The 21,229-nt window shown below is 46.8% G+C and overlaps 1 protein-coding gene across 5 annotated transcripts in view; it reads right to left on the bottom strand.

The window, feature by feature from the left end:
- Positions 1 to 5,931: 5,931 nt before the first annotated feature.
- LOC147013394 (tumor protein p53-inducible protein 11-like) overlaps positions 5,932 to 21,229 on the bottom strand; it is a 32,975-nt gene continuing 17,677 nt past the window's right edge. For 3 of the 5 annotated variants that reach the window (XM_085855190.1, XM_085855188.1, XM_085855189.1), the window contains exons 2-6: positions 13,698 to 14,095; positions 13,316 to 13,374; positions 11,473 to 11,521; positions 11,269 to 11,365; positions 5,932 to 6,152 (exon numbers count right to left, since the gene is read on the bottom strand). In XM_085855190.1, the coding sequence (XP_085711316.1) occupies positions 6,001 to 6,152; positions 11,269 to 11,365; positions 11,473 to 11,521; positions 13,316 to 13,374; positions 13,698 to 13,967 (627 nt within the window). In that variant the 5' untranslated portion in view covers positions 13,968 to 14,095 and the 3' untranslated portion in view covers positions 5,932 to 6,000. The remainder of the gene's footprint in view (positions 6,153 to 11,268; positions 11,366 to 11,472; positions 11,522 to 13,315; positions 13,375 to 13,697; positions 14,096 to 21,229) is intronic. The other 2 variants (XM_085855187.1, XM_085855186.1) reach the window with 2 other exon arrangements.

Genomic DNA, 21,229 nt, shown 5'->3' with positions numbered 1-21,229 from the left:
CCAGCTCCTGATTCTATCAAGGTAGGCAGAGAGGGAAGAGACCGCTGCCTGTCTGAATGAGGAGAAATGATACGGCAGATGATGGAATCATCAGCAAAGAGATGAGCACAATTTTCCAGCTCTATGAAGAAATAGATAAATTCTGTGTAGCACTGACAGCTTAAGCTAATTTTCAAAGCAGACTATAAACAGAGACAGCTCATGGTCTGCTTTGAGAATCAATAAATTGTACTGCATGTCTTAAAACATTTAACGCAACCAAAAATTAAACTTAGAAACGGACGTTAACAAGTAGCTTAAGCTGCCACTTTGAAAGGTCCATTTTTGGCTTTCTAATATGCTGTTAAAAGGATGTGCAATTGCTGATGTAATATATCAAATAGAAACCCCTTCACTGTTGTGGGACGAGAAACCACACACCATGCCGGTGGCTATTGCACCAACAAAAGGATGTCAGCCACACACCATCCTGTCTGTGGTCAACACATATCGGTTGTGACAATTACACATCAAGACAAGGACAATCTCTTCCGGCTTCATGTAGCCTGATAAAGCAGGTCACTCTCCTCGGGGTAATGGTGAATTAGCTCAGTGCTGATGATGGTCAACCAGTCTGAAACTTTTATTCACATGTTAAATCCACCCCCCCCCCCCAACTTCCCACAGGTGAGCTACTCCAAAATGTTGAGAATGTAATCTTCTTGTACCTCTGACCTGACAGCGAAAGTATGGCTTCTCATGCCGGGGGTAGTACTAAGGAGCAAGATCTAGTACTTTGCTGGTCTGCACAAAGCCAGAACAACTTCTGCTTTATACGGTAGATCTCTGATGTATCTCTTTCTCTCTCTAATGCTGAGGCTTACCAATCATTATTAAAACAAATTAATTATCTTGTTCTTTTTCGTCTTGTTTTGGGGTCTCTCACTCTCTCACTGCAGGCAGGTTGGTGGACTTTCCTTCTTAAGCAGACTCCTCTCTGGCCTTGCCCACTCCCCCACCTTCTCTGGATGTGCTATGCCCCCCAATATTTCCACACGGTGCTCCAGGTCTGCCAGCAACCCCCTTCTGGTGAAACTGCCAAAATCAAGAATCACTGTTCACCCTCACTCTTTCATTCCTCTTTTTCCCCACCTCTGGATCAAACTCCCACACTCTCTCCAATCCCATTCTTCCCTCCAGGTCTTCAAAACAGCTGTTCACCACCATCTCTTATCATCCCCCATCCAAAACCATGATCTTTTCTATGCCCGTTAATCCACCCCAAACTCACCTCCTTCAAATTCCCTGATTTCTTTCCTTAAAGTCCCTGTGGTGCCATTTTGTTTACCCCATGTACCCGACTCCATCCCTCTCCCTTCCACAGATCTCCTAATGTCTCTGTTCCCTGCTCTTTTGTGTGTCCCTGCTCCCACCTCTCTTGGCATCTCCTCCATTTGTTATATGTTCTGCATGTTAGCTTTTATTTGAGCCTCGACATTATATGCAAAACTAGAAGGGCACTCGGTAGGTCAGGTATGGGAGCATGTGCCAGAACAGCGCATCGCTGCGTCCACTTTCTGCCGGTACTCCAGGGGCCTCCGTCTGGCCATCCCCCAGGCAGATGCCAGGCCCATCCCCATCTCCTTGAGATGATGGTCAACCTGCTGCAACCATGAGGCACGTGGTCGGCCCACTGGCCTCCTCCACTCATGAGACTCCCTCGCTGAGAGAATCTGGTGAGCAGGATCAGCGTCAGGAAAATGAGCCACATGTCCATACAGCCGCAACTGACGCTCACGGACTATGCAGGTAACAAATCTCATCCGAGTCTCTCTCAGCAACCGCTCGTTGGACACAAAATCCGACCAGCGATAGCCAAGGAATCTCCGAAGAGACCTGGTACCAAAGAAATTAAGTCTCCAGCTCAGATCCTTGGTCAGAGTCCAGTCTCGCATCCATAGAGCAAGACTGGAAGTACCAAGGACCTGACGACTCGGACTTTCGTCCTCCCGCACAGGTACCGGCAGCGCCACACCCCATGATCCAGTGAATCCATGACTCCCCAGGCCCGACCGAGACGTCTATTGACCTCTGACTCACATGAATATCACTGCCATGGCAAGTGAATGCCACTGCCATGGCAAGAGACATGAATATCACTGCCAAGGCAAGTGAATCTCTCCACGACCTCAACATCCTCACCACAAACAGACACAGACAGGACAGCAGCATCCAAGATGTCACCGAAAGCCTGGATCTTAGTTTTGACCCAAGAAACCCGTAATCCCAGCGGCTCCGACTCCTCATTCAGCACCTCGAGGGCCCCCAAAAGGATGTCTAAAGTCTCCGCAAAGATGACTGCATCATCTGCAAAGTCAAGGTCCGAGATCTTGACATTCCCAAACGATGCACCGCAACTTGATCTCTCCGACATCCTCCCTAAAATCCAGTCCATACAAGTGCTGAAAAGTGTGGGGGCCAGTACACACTCCTGACGAACTCCAGTAACAACTGGAAATAAGTCAGAGATGGTACCACCACACTTCACAGCACTCTCAGTACCAGAGTAGAGTTCAGACATCAGATCGATCAGTTTTGGTGGCACCCCACGAAGACCAAGAATCCTCCAGAGGACATCCCGATTCACTGAATCGAATGCTTTACAGAGATCAACATAGGCTGCAAGCAGCCCCTGCCGAAACTCTCGACTGCGTTCGGTGAGGACACGAAGTGCAAGGATACGGTCAATCGTTGACCTCTTTGGTGTAAAGCCTGACTGCTCTGGACGCTGGTGCTCAAGCAGATGGTGGCGAACCCTATCAAGAATTATCCGAGCAAATACCTTGCCCGGCACCGAGAGCAGCGTCACCCCTCGGTAGTTGTTGCAGTCTTGGCGATCACCCTTCCCTTTCCAGAGAGGAACAACAAGGCCCCTCTTCAATTCAGTTGGGATGATGCCTGTGTTCCAGGCAGAGCACAAAACTGCATGCAACGACACGAGTGCAGCATTTCCACCAGCCTTGAGAAGTTCGGCATGGATGCCACAGATCCCTGGAGCTTTGCCCCGTTTCAACCGGTTCACCGTAGCCCGTGTTTCCACAAGCGAAGGTGGACCACAGTTGATTCGAGGGTCAGCAACAGGGATTGTAACACCCTTAACGTCCAACTCGACAGCTGGGGGATCAGCCTGGTACAACCGCTCAAAGTAACCGGCCCAGCGGGCCTTCACTTCAGACTCCTCTGTCAAGAGCCTACCACTCTCTGCTCGAACTGCAGTGCTCCGAGGGATGGGCTTGGATGAACGCAATGCGCGAATTCCCCTGTAAGCGGGACGAGAATCACCTGTCCACAGGTGATGCTCTACCCCCACACAGATTCCTCGCACATAGGCCTCCTTGTCCACCCTCAATGCACGTACAGTTTTACGACTCAGCTCCCTGAACAGCTCAGCTCTGCCATTCAGCCTGGCCCTGCAACTCTGGTCAATGGTATCCAGTCTCCCTTGAGAGACAAAATTCTTCTTTGCCCTGCGGTGAGCTCCAAGACATCCACCGGCAACATCAAGGACGGTGGTCTTGAAGGCACTCCACAACTCTTCCGGACCCCTCAAAGCACCCAGACCCCCCAAGTGTCCACTCAGCCTGTTCGCAAACTCCTGAGCTACTCTCTCATCCCTGAGCTTGCCAACATCCAACCTAGGCTGGGATGGTACCATTCTCCAGGATTTAAGGTGCAGCTTTAGAGTTGCTACAACAAGCCTGTGTTCAGTATTGATATGAGGAACTGAGCACTCCGGTAGACCCTGCAGTTCTGGATCATCCTCCAACGACCGTCAATGAGGACATGGTCAATCTCCTTTGCCGTACCGCCAGCGTTGGAATACCAAGTCCAGCGATGAGCTTGTGGGCGCTGAAACCATGAACCAGCCACCCTAAGTCCATGACTTACATGACATGGAAACACTCGGTAGAGCGCGTATTTCCGCCACGTAATGCCTGATCCACGAGAACATATCGAGCCCAATACATTTTTCAACTCGAGGGGGAGCACTCGGTAGAGTGCAAAACCTCCGCCGCCAATACTGCTCGGTCACTCAAGTGAACCTGATATCCTATTCATTCAATTTGACGTCAACAGTGCTCATAGAGTTATCGTTTGCAACTTTCCCTTTTACTTTTAACTTTTACATACTCAATTCATTCGTCATAACAAGATTCCTTGAGACAGAAATTGATTTTACGTGGGTATATCCACCTGAAGTTCCAAAATCATCCGCAATTATAATTTTGGCATGTTTTTTGTTGGAAATCACTACTAACATGTAGAAATGGAAAAAAAAAAAAATCGAAATTTTGTTTAAAAAAAAAAGTTGCAAAATTTCTTTCTTTTTTTCTCCAACAATTTTTTTATTTTTTTATTTTGTTGGTTGGAAATCACTTAAAACATGAAGAAATGCAAAAAAAAATTCAAACGTTTTTAAAATAAAATAGAAATTTTTTTGAAAAAAAGTAAAATTTTCCAAGTTTTTTTTTCTCCATTTATTTTTTTATTTTTTGGGTGGAAATCACTTAAAACATGTAGAAATGCAAAAACAAAAATTCAAATATTTTTTCAAAATGACCGCCATAGCGGCCATATTGGACTTTGGACCAAGTCCAAAATCTAATGGCATGATCCTTGGACCATACCTAATCCCCCCACCAAGTTTTGTCGAAATCCATCGAGGAGTTTTTCCGTAATACTGTTCACAAACAAACAGACGGGTGAAAACAGTAACCTCCGTTCATCTTCGATGGCGGAGGTTAAATATCGTGCTACATATAGTTTTTGACCCGGTGAGGAATCTATCAACGGTGAAGAATCATTTAATATAAATTAAATAACTCTCGTCTCTCTATCCGGATTCGGATCTTCACCAAAATCGAATCAATTCGTCCTTGCCACACACCCAACCTGTCCACCAAGTTTCGTCTGAATCCGTCCACAACTTTTTGATAGATCGTACTATATATCGTTTTTGACCCCCATCTCTCAATGGTGAAGAATCACTTTTAAAATTATAGAAATCGGATCCGGATCCAGATCTTCCCCCAAAATCCAATCAGTTCGTCCTTGTCACACACCCAACCTGTCCACAACATTTCATCCAGATCCGTCCTCAACCTTTTGAGACATCCTGTACACAAACAAACAGATAAACAAACAAACAAAGACAGACAGACAGACAGACAGACAGACAGACAGACAGACAGACAAGCCGGTAGGCTACATGGGTGGTCGCTATATAATTGCATACTAGTCATACAGTTTTTGACGGATCGGGCTGAAAATTTTTGACAAAGAGGTTGATTATAGTGCGCATAAAAGTGCGGAAGCCGATTTTTGATTTTCGAAAAAAATATATATATAAAAATATTTTTCGGATTTTTTTCAAAAATTTCAAAGTCCCGTTGCTGGGCAACGGTGGTGTCCATAGCAACGGTGTTCAAAAGCATACAACTAGATCCTGGTATGAACCTACCAGTCAAGTTTCATCAAAATCGGTTGACTCCTCTGGCCTCCAGAGCTGTCCATGACATACAAACAGACAGACGGAAAACCTGAGAATAACGGTAGTCTAGTGACCACCCAACAGGGGTGTCAACATAACCTCCTTCACCTTCGGTGGTGGAGGTAAAAAAGGCAAATGCAAGCACATGGCTGCAGGGGGAATGATTTGCTGGAGGTACTGCTGATGATGCGTGTGTAGGTTAAAGCGATATTTTGTAATTTGTTCAGGGTGCTGGCGATAACTCGCCTCATCTTTGTGAAGGATACCGTAGGATATTTAAAGTCTACCAACTAATGCCGGCAGACAGGATGCCCAGTTTAACATCCATCCGAGGGGGACGGCACAAATCGAGGAGTCACCCTTCCTGTGAAACACTGGGATGACAGTTTATAGCTGGGCTGAGATTCAAACCGAGGCTAGACAGCTCAGGGTGAGTGTGTATATCTCTCGGCTATACTTCCAGCCTCAAATTAATGATCAAAATAATAATAATAATTATCATTGTTGTCATCTTGTTTACCTAGTATCTGTGTCAGGAAGTAGGAGGCCTCAAGCAGGAATGTATAGCGGATCATTGCCTTGTCTTTCGAGTGCAACGACTTCCACAAGGACATGGAGATACCTGCACACTCGCAAAGTATCCAATCATAGCCGTGAACATTTCTGCAGCACCACACCCATGAACACTGCAATCTGTCTCTACGCACTACACCAAAACTCTCAAGTAGAGGAGATTAATGCACAAAGGCCAAGGAATGATAATAAAAAGATGGAGGCAATGTTCTGGAGTTCACAGAGTGTGGGGGTGAATTCAACACCAACAATGTGATCTGATTGCATCGAATTAAATAATCATCGTTAATGTACCGTGCTCTTTACACATCGTCGGTATAGCCTTTCCTGCAGGGCAAGCATTACGCGGAGGAATTTGGAATTTGGCCAAGATGCCAGGTAACGGGTATAAAGGAAGAGCAAATTCAAAGAGTAGGAAAGATGTGAGTAAGAATAAAAAGCAACGAAGAAAAGTGAAGCATTGCAAAAAACAGAGGATGCATGCGACAAACAATGTGGGCAAGCAGTGAAGAGTTCAAGGAAATAGTACAATTCAACTCTTCGCTCTATGGATTCAAAAAGGCACTTTGAATGGTCCATTGTACTGATGTGCTGTTATATTGCTTGTCCTCTGCCCCCAATTGGCTCATCTGATCGTGTGCTTGTGAAGGTTAACATCTATTTGGCCATTCTCAGAGAAAAGTCTCAAGTGCCAGTGAGTCTGGCAGTTCATTCAGGAAGATTGGTGGGGTCTGCAAGCAGCCATCTGTCTTCAGGACCACTCTCCCATATCTATTGCCCCTGATGTTAACTCAGCCTGGGAATTTTTCCACAGAATCTCTCTATATCTCTCTATATCTCTCTATATCTCTCTATATCTCTCTATATCTCTCTATATCTCTCTATATCTCTCTATATCTCTCTATATCTCTCTATATCTCTCTATATCTCTCTATATCTCTCTATATCTCTCTATATCTCTCTATATCTCTCTATATCTCTCTATATCTCTCTCTATCTCTCTCTCTCTCTTGATCTCTCTCTCTCTCTCTCTCTCTCTCTCTCTCTCTCTCTCTCTCTCTCTCTCTCTCTCTCTCTCTCTCTCTCTCTCTCTCTCTCTCTCTCTCTCTCTCTCTCTCTCTCTCTCTCTCTCTCTCTCTCTCTCTCTCTCTCTCTCTCTCTCTCTCGCACAGATTCTTCCCATCTCTTCTTCAGTTACCCTACCCTTCTTCCCACCCATGGTACTCTGAATCCTTTGTTGAGGCAGTTGCTCTGAAACAGCTTGCATTCTCCTCCTGGAAGGCAAATCCAACTGAAGGCAACCTCACATCATTCCATGAAGCCCACGACATGTGTGTGTCTACCCTAAAGGAGGGCCAGAAAAAAAAGAATTTGTCCAATCTCAAGAATGACCTTTCAAACATGCCTCCTCAAAAACCTAGTGGTTCATTATCAAGTCTCTCTCTCTCTCTCTCTGGTGTATGCTCAACTTCCACCATCCCTTCCCCCCACTTCAAATGGCACCACAGCCGACTCTGCTCGTGAGAAGGCCGAATGCCTCAATTCTATGTTTGCTTCAAAATCTTGTATCCCGAAACCCCCCTCCTCTCTGCAACCAACGTTTCCCAGTCATACCTAACGGCTCCTGAATTCTGCGTCTTTTGCACCTGAGAAGTTTGAAAAGTTTCTGGCAACCCTCGACTCTGACTCTGCAACTGGACAAGATGGCATCAGCTCACACGTCCTAAAAATCTGCTCTGCTGCTCTTGCACTTCCTCTCTCTGCCCTTTTCACCCTGAAATTTTTCCTAGGTCATCTTCCATCTGCTTGGAAATCAGCCAGCATCACAGTATTACATTAAAAAGGTGCAAAAATGGATCCCCTCAATGACAGACCAATTAGCTAACTTCAAATCATCAGTCAGGTCATGGAATCCACAACTGACATAAAATCATTCCTTTTCCCCAAAGCTTCATCTCAGATCATCAATTCGGATTCAGACCTGATTACTCGACCTTGGACATGCTGCTTCTGCTCTCTCAACAATGGGTGGAGGCCCTTGATATCAGATACGAGATGAGGGCTGCCTCTGTGGACATACAGTATCTCAAGCTTTTGATACAGTCTGCCATCCTGCCTTGATCTCCAAACTGTCTGCCTATGAAATCCAAGACCAACCCCACTCTTGCATTGCTGACATCATCCACTCTCGTAGCCAATGTGTGACTCTCAATGGAACCCTTTCTTCTTCTCTCCATGTCAAGACTGGAGTACCCCAGGGCAGTGTTCTCGGCCCCATCGTATTCTTAATCTTCATCACTGATCTCACTGGAAAATCCTCTTTATCTCTTTGCTGACGACTCCACTCTCTGCTGTGACATCTCTCATCCTTCTGACAGACAGACAGCAGCCTCTTCCCTCTCCTCAGACCTTGACAAAATCACAAACTGGTCAAACACTTGGAATATGTCTGTCAATCCTGAAATCTATGTCTGTGTCTGTGTCTGTGTCTGTGTCTGTGTCTGTGTCTGTGTCTGTGTCTGTGTCTGTGTCTGTGTCTGTGTCTGTGTCTGTGTCTGTGTCTGTGTCTGTGTCTGTGTCTGTGTCTGTGTCTGTGTCTGTGTCTGTGTCTGTGTCTGTGTCTGTGTCTGTGTCTGTGTCTGTGTCTGTGTCTGTGTGTGAAAGGACAGTTCCACAAACCCTCCCATCTACTTTCTCAACAATCGTCTCAACGAGGTTCAGTCACTCAAACTCTTGGGTCTCACTCTTAGCCATGATCTCTCTTGGGCAAGCCACATTTCAGGGTTGGCCTCCAAAGCCAGATGTCGACAAGGCATCCTCGGTCGTGCAAACTCCTCCTTTGGCACACCAGAGCTCCTATCCATCGACAAGGCTTTCATCCACAGCTTGAGGAAGCACTGCTCTCCTCTCTGAGCTGGCTCCCCTTGCATCACATCTTGCTCATCTTGATGCCATGAAAACCAAGGCTTTCAAGATCATTGGAATCTCTCACGATGAAGCTGAGTCTATGGGCCTATCACGACACCATCGCAGACAGTTCGGTGGTCTCTCTGTGTTTTTCCACCTCATTTCTTGTCTTGCACCCTCTACCTTCTCAGTGGTCTGTCCCCCCACCAAGTATCTGTCAGATGCACGCGGTCCGCCAGCAAATCCCTCTTGGTGAAAATGTCTAAATCCTCTAAATGCAGAACCACTGCTCACCGACACATATTTATTCCTCTCTTTTCACAGCTGTGCAACCACCTTCCACACTCTATTCAATCTAATTCTTCCTCCAAGTCTTCAAGACAGCTGTTCACCACCATGCCCAATCTAAAGCCACAATCTTTTGGATGTCCTTTAAACCACTCCCATCCCTCTCAAAATTTTGCTTAGGTATCCATCTTGTCCACCCCTAACCCTCATCATTATCTGCATCCCTTGTTTGTCTGTCTCCATCTACTTTCTCCCTGCACCCGACTGTTGGTGTTTCCCCTTTCTTGTAGTATTCCTTTTGTTATGTTGTGTCCTGTTCTGTTCTGCGTCCCAGTTCTTCCACAAGCCTAGATCATGTAAAATAATAATAAGAATAAGAAAAAAGGATATACAGTACAATTTCTGATGTGAAATTATGACCGAAATCGGACTCCTTCAATGATATCTCAGACGTCATGATTCATACTTGTTTTCCTTTATTGCCCCATTATCCATCCCCTCATGCATCCCTAATATTTGCAGATTAATCATGTCAAATATCACCTCTGTCTCTGCCTCGAGAATTCTCCAGATCTCTCTTATAATCAATGATTAATTTTGGTGAGGCATCTTCCAGTGAACTGTCATTTCTTGGAATGTTAAATCCAGCATATTACTCTGTCTGGTCTCCACATGTGTGTCTATTCTCTTCTCAACTCCACTCCCCTCCACGCCCATGCGCTGCCCTCCCCTCCATGCCCATGCGCTGCCCTCCCTCCATGCCCATGTGCTACCCACCTTTCCACGCCCATGCGCTACCCACCTTTCCACGCCCATGTGCTGCCCTCCCTCCACGCCCATGCGCTACCCACCTTTCCACGCCCATGCACTGCTCTCCCTCCATGCCCATGCTCTGCTCTCCCTCCCCTCCACACCCACTCACATCCCTCCATCCCCTCTCTCCACTCCCACCCCTCCATCCTCTTTCTCCACTCCCATCCCCCCTATCCTCTCTCTCCACTCCCACCCCTTCCATCCCCTCTCTCCACTCCCACCCCTCCATCCCCTCTCTCCACTCCCACCCCTCCATCCCCTCTCTCCACTCCCACCCCTCCATCCCCTCTCTTCACTCCCACCCCTCCATTCCCACCCCTCCATCCCCTCCCTCCACTCCCACCCCTTCCATCCCCTCTCTCCACTCCCACCCCTTCCATCCCCTCTCTCCACTCCCACCCCTTCCATCCCCTCTCTCCACTCCCACCCCTCCACCCCCTCTCTCCACTCCCACCCCTCCACCCCCTCTCTCCACTCCCACCCCTCCATTCCCACCCCTCCACCCCCTCTCTCCACTCCCACCCCTCCATTCCCACCCCTCCACCCCTCCCCTCCCCCCCCTCCCCCCCCTCTCTCCACTCCCACCCCTCCACCCCCTCTCTCACACTCCCACCCCTCCACTCTCCATTCCCACCCCTCCACCCCTCCATTCCCACCCCTCCACCCCCTCTCTCCACTCCCACCCCTCCATTCCCACCCCTCCACCCCTCCATTCCCACCCCTCCATTCCCACCCCTCCACCCCTCCATTCCCACCCCTCCACCCCCTCTCTCCACTCCCACCCCTCCATTCCCACCCCTCCACCCCCTCTCCACTCCCACCCCTCCATCCAGTCCCATGTAAACTCTAACCATAACTCTTTACCTGTTTGTTAATCTACCTACTTGTTGGCTAGTTACGTTTCTATCCTCCTCACCTCACTCTCCCATGAGCCAGTGTTTTGTGTGACATCACAAGAACAAACCAACATTCAGAGCCTGAGAGTGAAAGGCAAAATGCAACTTGGAAAGGGTTGCAAGACAATACGGTAAGGAGAAAACATTCCACAAAACTTGGAGGAAAAATAAAGCCAAAACCAAAAAATATATTGTAAAATAAAATGTCGAACATGTACATCAATGTAAACATGTACAGCATGAACACGGGACGGAGCTCACACATCATCGCTCCGCCGTAAAGCCTTGTGCTTTGTCGTGATCTTGTTCCCCTCTCAACAAGCATGAGCACGTGAAGGTGATCTGGTAAGAACAGCGCCTGCACAACAACGCAAGCTTTGAATAACGATGGGATTTATTAACCACTCAGTGACCCCAGATTGCTTAATCAACTTAAAAAAATACATGAGTTGAGGTAATAATTACCAGAGCAGCGACGACTGTAAACATCGCCGCAGAAACAAATTGCCAGAACCTGCGAACACACGATGGAGGAATGGCCAGAATGTCATCGCGACTGAGCAACAAGCCCGGGATTTGAATCCGTGACCCAAACACCTGTTACAACGTAAACGTGTACCAACTTGCTGGTGCCCCTGATGAATCATCGCCCCTAAATTCGCTTGTCTAAGTGGTGCGATTCCTGTTGACTCATCGAGTTGTTGGGTATCAGGAAAGTGAGACGCGAAATGTGGCTTAAGGTCAGCGGGATATGTGGCTAACACTTCCACGGGATCGAGTGAGGTCCTCAACGCACACTTCCTGAGGTCGAGTGAGGTCTTCCTTGCTGAAGGATGACTCATCCCCGTGTTAAAATTGGAATCATGAATTACGTTATGGACCTATTCCAATCCATCCTCAAGGGAAATATATCCTGGAAGCTGTTCTGATATATTATGTGCGGACCACCAACATGCACATTTTGAAACTAGAACGCCACACAGTCGAGCGCATACCCTCCGCCAGGCTGATTAGTTTATGTTTTGAATCCCACTGATAGGCCGGATCTGGATTCGGACCTGAACGAAAATTTCATCGGCTTGTTATCGTTGCTGAACCAACTCATCCGCCAAGTTTCGTCCGAATCCGTCCACAATGTCTTGAGATATCGGGTTATTTATCCTTTTAGCCCGATCGCTCAATCACGTGAAGAATCACGTGGAAAATTCTCGGATCCAGATTTGGATCTTCACCAAAATCGAATCATTTCGTCCTCGCCACATACCCAAGCTCTCCGCCAAATTTCGTCAAAACCCGTCCACAACTTCTTGAGACATACTATTCACAAACAGACAGACATGGGTGAAAACATAACCTCCATCCACCTTCGGTGGCGGAGGTAACTCGAGAGTTGGTAGAACACCTTACCCAACATAGTCTTGAGAAACGAGGATGTGGGTGGGGTCGACGAGCTGCGAATTTGATTGGTCGTGATGACGTAAAATTCCATAACATGTTGTCGAAGTACTGTTAAACGAGTTTTTCAAAGTGCCGAAAAGGTGGTTTGTGTCTGCGGTGTTTAAGTGTATAATTCAATTCAATTTAAATAAAGATTTTAAAGGTTGTAGAAAAAAAAAAATCGTAAATTTCCCGCCATTGATGCAGCGACTTTTACGCCACCTTATTTAGCCATTATATTAGGTCTTTGTTCCTGTTGTTTGTGTCCTTTGTGATGTCGCTCAAAACAGGAAGTTTCCTATTTGTACTGATTTTCAATTTTGTTTGACTGCCAGACAGACAGACAGACAGACAGACAGACAGACAGACAGAGTAAAAAAAAACTCACTCCTCTCTGCACATGCGCGATCAGGACTAATTCAGAGCCAAAGTACTGCGAAACTACAGGTTTGTTTTACAATTCATGTTACGATTGGTGCTCAGAATAAATTTAAAAAAAACATTTAATTGAAATCAAGTTCCTCGATCATAAACTGACATTTGCAGACAGAAAGACAGACAGCCAAGGTGAACCAATTTCTTAACCCCGCTATTCACTTCGTGTGTGCACGTAGTAATACGACAACAGTTAAGAACAATGTAAACCCCGATTGTTTAAATGCACAGTTTTTGAAGCCCACATATTGAGTTTGCATTGTATTCCCACATAACATGGTTTTGAAAGAGACCAAGTCTAAAGGACAAAATGACAAAGATTATGTCAAAGACAATGAGCCTCCTAAAGAAATGTTTGTAAGCTCAGAATTTTAAGTTTCAGTCTTAGACAGAGATACTGAGACAATAAAGGGACAAGAGAATAGTCATTCATAACCTCAAGCCGAGGGGCTCTCGTCTGGAGAACTTCGATTCATTGCCAAGAACTTGGCTAATCTGAGGGTAAGAGAAGAAATTGAAAATATTACAGGAAGAGGTATGTTTATCTTGTTTACTCAAAAACAAAAAAAATCACACGGTTCAACACCAACACATTTCAAACCATCCCTAATTATGACAAAGTATTCGATGATGTAAACTATAAAGGATCTGCAAAGAGAAAATGAGGAAGATGTTCAAACATTAGAGGAAACTGTGCATGTGCTGAGAATTAAATAATGATGTGCGTAAATAATGTAAAGATGCCAAATTGAGTGGGATTTGTAAAGAGGAGCCAACATTACATTTCTAGGAGGGCATCGTAGATGCTCATCATATACCTTACAACGATGCGCTTCTCCCTCGTCGTCCGACCCTCCAACGCCCAGGACCTTCCTCGTCTTCAGTCGGCTCAGCAGATCCGACTGACTGTTCTTTTTGAGTAATGGAGCATGGGCTGAGACTTTTGAATTTCTCTCGCCTTCTCCAGAAACTCCTTCACCTTCGACAGCAACATATGGTGGTGGAGAATGTGGCCTCCACTCATTCTCCGCAGCCTTCACCACGTGACAGTGAGCAGGTGAGCTTGATATTTGCTCATTGTCAGCCATAGCAGGCCAGCTGCGATTCTTGTGGATTTATCTTATTCGGTGATTGATCCTTGGAAAGAAGCAGCCCTGCCTGCTGATAGAAAAAGGCTGGATCTTGCTTGGTGAGGAAATCTGGTTGAGGCTGAAGCCTAATGAAATAAATAAACAAACAATCAAATTAACAACATGCTCATAATTTTTAACTACAATTTATCAAGCATTGTATTTTATAAAGATCTTTGATATATATATATATATATATATATATATATATATATATATATATATATATATATATATATATATATATATATATATATATATATATATATATATATATATATATATATATATATATATATATATATATATATATATATGCGCGCGTGCACACACACGCACACGCACACACACAGGGTCCCACGGTTTCGTGCGGTGCCTTGGTATCATCCAGTGTGATTTTATATATATATATATTGTTTAAAAAATAAAAAAACTATATATATTTATGCATCTTGTCGTGGGGGTGTTCAGCCCAAATTAACCCCCCGAGCCAAATTTATCGGAGCCAGGCGGTTAACACCGACAGCCCTCGGACGGCCGAGCGGTTACTTATTAAAAGGGGGCAGACACGGACACAAATACAAAGGGGTGACCAAAATAAAAAGAACACCCCCCCCCCTTCCTCCTTTTAAAGTACACTGGTACTCAGCTTGGGCCAGAGCTGATCCCTGTCGAATCCGGAATGGAGGCGCTTCCACCAACACGTGCACACATGTGCAAAATGGCGCTTCCCTTGTTGCAGGGCACACACAGGCAAGATGGCGCTTCCCTTGTAACAGGGCACACACAGGCAAGATGGCGCTTCCCTTGTAACAGGGCACACACAGGCAAGATGGCACTTCCCTTGTAACAGGGCACACACAGGCAAGATGGCGCTTCCCTTGTAACAGGGCACACACAGGCAAAATGGCGCTTCCCTTGTTGCAGGGCACACACAGGCAAGATGGCACTTCCCTTGTAACAGGGCACACACAGGCAAGATGGCACTTCCCTTGTAACAGGGCACACATGTGCAAAATGGCGCTTCCCTTGTTGCAGGGCACACACAGGCAAGATGGCGCTTCCCTTGTAACAGGGCACACACAGGCAAAATGGCCCTTCCCTTGTAACAGGGCACACACAGGCAAGATGGCACTTCCCTTGTAACAGGGCACACACAGGCAAGATGGCGCTTCCCTTGTAACAGGGCACACACAGGCAAGATGGCGCTTCCCTTGTAACAGGGCACACACAGGCAAGATGGCGCTTCCCTTGTAACAGGGCACACACAGGCAAGATGGCGCTTCCCTTGTAACAGGGCACACACAGGCAAGATGGCGCTTCCCTTGTAACAGGGCACACACAGGCAAGATGGCACTTCCCTTGTAACAGGGCACACACAGGCAAGATGGCGCTTCCCTTGTAACAGGGCACACACAGGCAAGATGGCGCTTCCCTTGTAACAGGGCACACACAGGCAAGATGGCGCTTCCCTTGTAACAGGGCACACACAGGCAAGATGGCGCTTCCCTTGTAACAGGGCACACACAGGCAAGATGGCGCTTCCCTTGTAACAGGGCACACACAGGCAAAATGGCGCTTCCCTTGTAACAGGGCACACACAGGCAAGATGGCACTTCCCTTGTAACAGGGCACACACAGGCAAGATGGCGCTTCCCTTGTAACAGGGCACACACAGGCAAGATGGCGCTTCCCTTGTAACAGGGCACACACAGGCAAAATGGCGCTTCCCTTGTAACAGGGCACACACAGGCAAGATGGCACTTCCCTTGTAACAGGGCACACACAGGCAAGATGGCGCTTCCCTTGTAACAGGGCACACACAGGCAAGATGGCGCTTCCCTTGTAACAGGGCACACACAGGCAAAATGGCGCTTCCCTTGTAACAGGGCACACACAGGCAAGATGGCACTTCCCTTGTAACAGGGCACACACAGGCAAGATGGCGCTTCCCTTGTAACAGGGCACACACAGGCAAGATGGCGCTTCCCTTGTAACAGGGCACACACAGGCAAGATGGCGCTTCCCTTGTAACAGGGCACACACAGGCAAGATGGCGCTTCCCTTGTAACAGGGCACACACAGGCAAGATGGCGCTTCCCTTGTAACAGGGCACACACAGGCAAGATGGCGCTTCCCTTGTAACAGGGCACACACAGGCAAGATGGCGCTTCCCTTGTAACAGGGCACACACAGGCAAAATGGCGCTTCCCTTGTTGCAGGGCACACACAGGCAAGATGGCACTTCCCTTGTAACAGGGCACACACAGGCAAGATGGCGCTTCCCTTGTAACAGGGCACACACAGGCAAAATGGCGCTTCCCTTGTTGCAGGGCACACACAGGCAAGATGGCACTTCCCTTGTAACAGGGCACACACAGGCAAAATGGCGCTTCCCTTGTAACAGGGCACACACAGGCAAAATGGCGCTTCCCTTGTAACAGGGCACACACAGGCAAGATGGCGCTTCCCTTGTAACAGGGCACACACAGGCAAAATGGCGCTTCCCTTGTTGCAGGGCACACACAGGCAAGATGGCGCTTCCCTTGTAACAGGGCACACACAGGCAAAATGGCGCTTCTCTCGCAGCTTTCCACACGAAGGCTCCAAATGTCCCAGCCTTCCTCTTCCAAAGGTGCCACCTGCCTCGTGTGGTCCTCACGCCGACCTCGTGTGTGTGTTTTCCACCCAACTCCCGTCCTTTCCAGATGTAAGCCTTCCACAATCCCCCTGTGCAATGTATATATAAATATATATTCTTACTAAAGCCTAGTTATTTCTTTAATGAGTGTTTACAATAAGCATAAAAGTAATTAAGTGTGATCTTAGATATGCATCACTAATGTAATAGATAGATGTCGTCTACCTGCCCTGGTGTTCGTGTCTAAAACTCCTCATCCCCGTGAGCCAAGGTTTTATGTTCTTTATCGCGTTTTGCTCGGCCAAGGCGTTATCTTGGTGGGAAAGGTGGACACATTCCCCTGTCCCATGGTGAGTGAGAGGGGAGGGGAATGGCGTGTCATCGGTGATGTACGTATTCGAGACAATAGAGGGTGGGAGTGACTCAGGAAGACAAGAAGTTCGCTCTGACCTTCATGGTGATGGCTGCGCAAGACCATTCGAGCGCACAGCTGAGTCACGCCGCACAGCCATAGGCATACCTCTCTTTCCCCTCGGCTGCGGAATGGAACATGTTCTTTGGTGTGGGCTGCTTGGACTCTGCGGACTTACGGACCCATCCAGCAGGCTTTTCCAGGTTTGGGCCAAGCTCTCCTCCTGTTTTGTCATTACCCCCCCCCCCCGCCTTTGTCTCCCTCTAGTGGAATGATTGATTGGTCCCTCATGACAGTTTATTTAAGGACCTGCCGTTAGTGGTTGGTTCTTGGGCGGATACAGTGTGTCGGGTAGTGGGTAAGGGGATTTCTTATTGTTTTATTGTTGATTGCTTTATGTAAATTCCCTCCCCACGCCTTTATTGCCGTGATTAAATACACTTTGTCTCGTGTGAATTCTGGTTGCCGTGATAACTTCATTGTTGGGGGGGGGGGCCCAGATCACGTCAGTCACGTGATGCCAATCGGTGCAGCACTGGGATGCTTTCAGATTTCCAATCTATACGTTAACGTGGATTTCAGATGCACATCCAGCAGGGAGGTCTCAAAGCGGTCGACTGCTGCGTTCGCTTTGATGCGACTCTCCGGACTCGAACTGGGAAACCCGAATGACTGGGGGCTGAAACAGTGTACACACCAACACACGTAGTTTACACTGTGGCTTGCTTTTAGCTTATCTGGAATTTAAATTCCACATAAAGTGCTGTCATCACACACCGTCCTTCCATCCGCCTCCTATTTTGACTTCTCCCACAAAACCGCTGAGCTGATCGAACTGAAATTTGGCAGCAATGTTCCTTTCCTGATTGGTAACAGGAATTACAAAGCTCGTTCCAGTCACTTGACTTTAAGTCAAAATGGCCGACTTAGTAAATTCCTTCAAAAATCTTCTTCTCCAGATCCACCAATCAGAATGCTCCCAAATTTGGGTTACAACATTAGGCCAGGGTAGGGACGTTAAGTTGCAGAGGTCATGCCGATCACCTGACCGGAAGTGTGTCAAAATGGCGGTCATGCAAATTCCTTCAAAAATCTTATTCTCCACATCCACCAATCAGAATGCTCCCAAATTTGGGTTACAACATTAGGCCAGGGTAGGGACGTTAAATTGCAGAGGTCATGCCGATCACCTGACCGGAAGTGTGTCAAAATGGCCGCCACGCAAATTCCTTCAAAAAACTTCTTCTCCAGATCCACCAATCAGAATGCTCCCAAATTTGGGTTACAACATTAGGCCAGGGTAGGGACGTTAAATTGCAGAGGTCATGCCGATCACCTGACCGGAAGTGTGTCAAAATGGCCGCCACGCAAATTCCTTCAAAAAACTTCTTCTCCAGATCCACCAATCAGAACGCTGCCAAATTTGGGTTACAACATTAGGCCAGGGTAGGGACGTTAAATTGCAGAGGTCATGCCGATCACCTGACCGGAAGTGTGTCAAAATGGCGGACTTCATAAATGTTTGTGAAAATCGCATAAATTCCTTCAAAAACCTTCCTCTCCAGACCCACCAATCAGAAAGCTATCAAATTTGGGTTCGAACATTCGGCCAGGGTCCTGATAAACTACAGGTCCAGTGGTCCTATTTTTTTTTTTTAAATAATCAAATTCCCATGCATTAACTCCCTGAAATTCCAGGTGCGATCACGTGAAAGATGGACAAACAGAGACATCGCTCAACATTGGAACAAAATCATTGAAAATCCAATCAGTGTGGGTATTGCATTTATCCCAATGTGGGACTTCGCAGAAGCATCCTCAAGCTTAATTTAATGATCAATGGTTGATTCAATTTCACCCGCTCTCTATTCTATTGAATCGATTGCCACATTAAGTGTACTTTTCCTTGACAACATCGAGGCTCATAGAAGAGTACGATTTCTTTTCCATCCATTGCACTCCTTTAAAAAATTTTTATCAGATGTCATGAGCACTTTTTCCGGTTAAATACCACACTCGTGTAAATAACCACGAGCCATTTCAGCACTCCTACTGATATTTATCATTCACAACCTCTACAATTAACAATTCAGCAAGGGCAACCGGCACACAATGGCATGCTCTTTACCAGAGATACAAGGGATCTTTAACATTTAACATGCATACCTGACAGTCGGCTGTCTCCGCATCTGGAAATACGGCATGCTCCACGATGCAGCACACCCTGAAAGCACGAGGCCGAGACATCACGGAGGGCAACGCACTACGCCGGCCATTCCTTGGTCTACTTCCACAAAGGTCTCCCATCCAAGGACAAAGCAGCCTCGACTCTGCACTACATTCCTCTATGAGTTTCCTTTGAGCCAACTTGTATCGCATCCTGTGTTCAGTTGATCCGTGGACCCGAACATCATGAACAGACCAAATATCTTGGATTCCTTCGTGACAATTCGCAGGATCTTCAGGAAATTTGAAATTGTTCACAACAATGACCTAGCACTAAAGACTCAGCCACGAATCTGATAACAGCACCTTGAAAAAATGATCTCCTTAATCAAGTATAATCCCATTGCTTCAAAAGGGGGAAATTGTAATTCGGGTTTATTCCTCCTCAAATGCTTCATTGTTATTGTTGGGGAACATAAATTAAAATCCTTCAAAAAACCAAAATCTTTAAAATCAAAATGCAATTCAAGAACATCCCAACATTTGTATGAAATCCTTCCTTTAAAACCGTTATGGACAAGAACATTGGTTGTGAAGGTCTACCCGGTCATCGAAGGACACATTCAAAATGTCTGCTGGGAATGGACGGACATTGAGAAGCGGAGCCAAATAGACTTGAGCCCATGAAGATGGTTGGAGACGTCACGCAGTCACATTTGAGCCGTCCCATCAAGGTTCGATTCCATACACGACTGATGAACTTGGATTGGTGTTTCGCAGGAAGGATGTCACTGCATCATCAAGTGTGGACGTCCCCTCGGATGGATGCAAAAGCCACGGATATCGGGTCTGCGTCAGCTGGTGGACCTTAAAGATGCCCCCTGGTGGACATCTTTAAGGTCCTGGTGGACCTTGAAGCTGGTGGACCCCGTTATCAGTACGCTGGTACTCATTTCACTGACTTCAGAAGGATGACAGGCTGAGTCAACCCACCTGGTGTTAATTCAACAGCAGACAGGGGGCTTCAACTCAAGATCCTGAGATCTTAAGCCAGCCACCCTAATCGTTAAGCCACGAAGAAGATGAAGATGAAGAATTTCCTCCTCGACTAAAGATAGGACTTAGAGCCTGTACAAATTTCCTTTTTTTCTCAAAGGTCAGATGGCTGCAGAGTTTTTCAGTCCTTTTCTTTTTTCTTCCGTTTTAACAAAAAAAAAGAGGAATGTGTGAAACGTAGTAATTAAAATGAAAATTAAGCGCGAAACGTTGAACGAACACTTGAATCCACCGAGGGAGGAATTGTACAAAAATGTACTTTTATTCAACTATAGTATTCGCTGTAACGTCACGAATAAAGAATATTTAACATCACAATTCTCAATAATCCTGGTTCAGCTCATGGAAGGATAGCCGAGATGATAGAGGTAGGCTCACTCACCTTGAGCCGTCTAATATGTATTTGAATCTCGACCCAGCTATAAACTTCCACCCTGGTGTTTCATCAATCAATGTGTGTGTCGTCACTCGGATAGACGTCAAAATGAGCGCCCCGTCTGCCGGAATTAGTTGGTGGACGTTAAAGATCCCATGGTGTCCTTCACGAAGAGTGGGCGAGTTACCTCCGGCACCGTGAAAAGGTAACATATCCCTGCTCTGATGAGCTTCATTGAGCATCAGGCCTGGCCAGCCTGGTGTTGGCTTCATTGGTTTAATGGTTAGGGTGGTGGGCTTTGGATCCGAGGGTCCTGAGTTCAAATCCCGCTCAGCTGTTGAATTAATACCGGGTGGGGTGAACTCTGCCTGTCATTCTTCCGAGGTCGGCAAAAATGAGTGCCAGCATGCTGGTATCCTGTGTCGGAGTGGTGACCCGTCCAGGATTGTGCCCAATAGCCAAGGAGACTGCTTAATCAGCAACAACGTTCTGTAGAGTATGGTTCCAATCTCTCTCTCTCCTGGCCAGCAGGTTCGTGAAAGTGTTGGGGGGGGGGGGAATATGTATGC

The sequence above is a fragment of the Eptatretus burgeri genome, chromosome 14 (assembly GCF_056783735.1).
Source record: "Eptatretus burgeri isolate ZD-2024b chromosome 14, Ebu_testis_v1, whole genome shotgun sequence".
Classification (NCBI taxonomy): domain Eukaryota; kingdom Metazoa; phylum Chordata; class Myxini; order Myxiniformes; family Myxinidae; genus Eptatretus; species Eptatretus burgeri.
The sequence above is the reverse complement of the archived record's forward strand: the minus strand, read 5'-3'. Positions and strand labels throughout refer to the sequence as shown.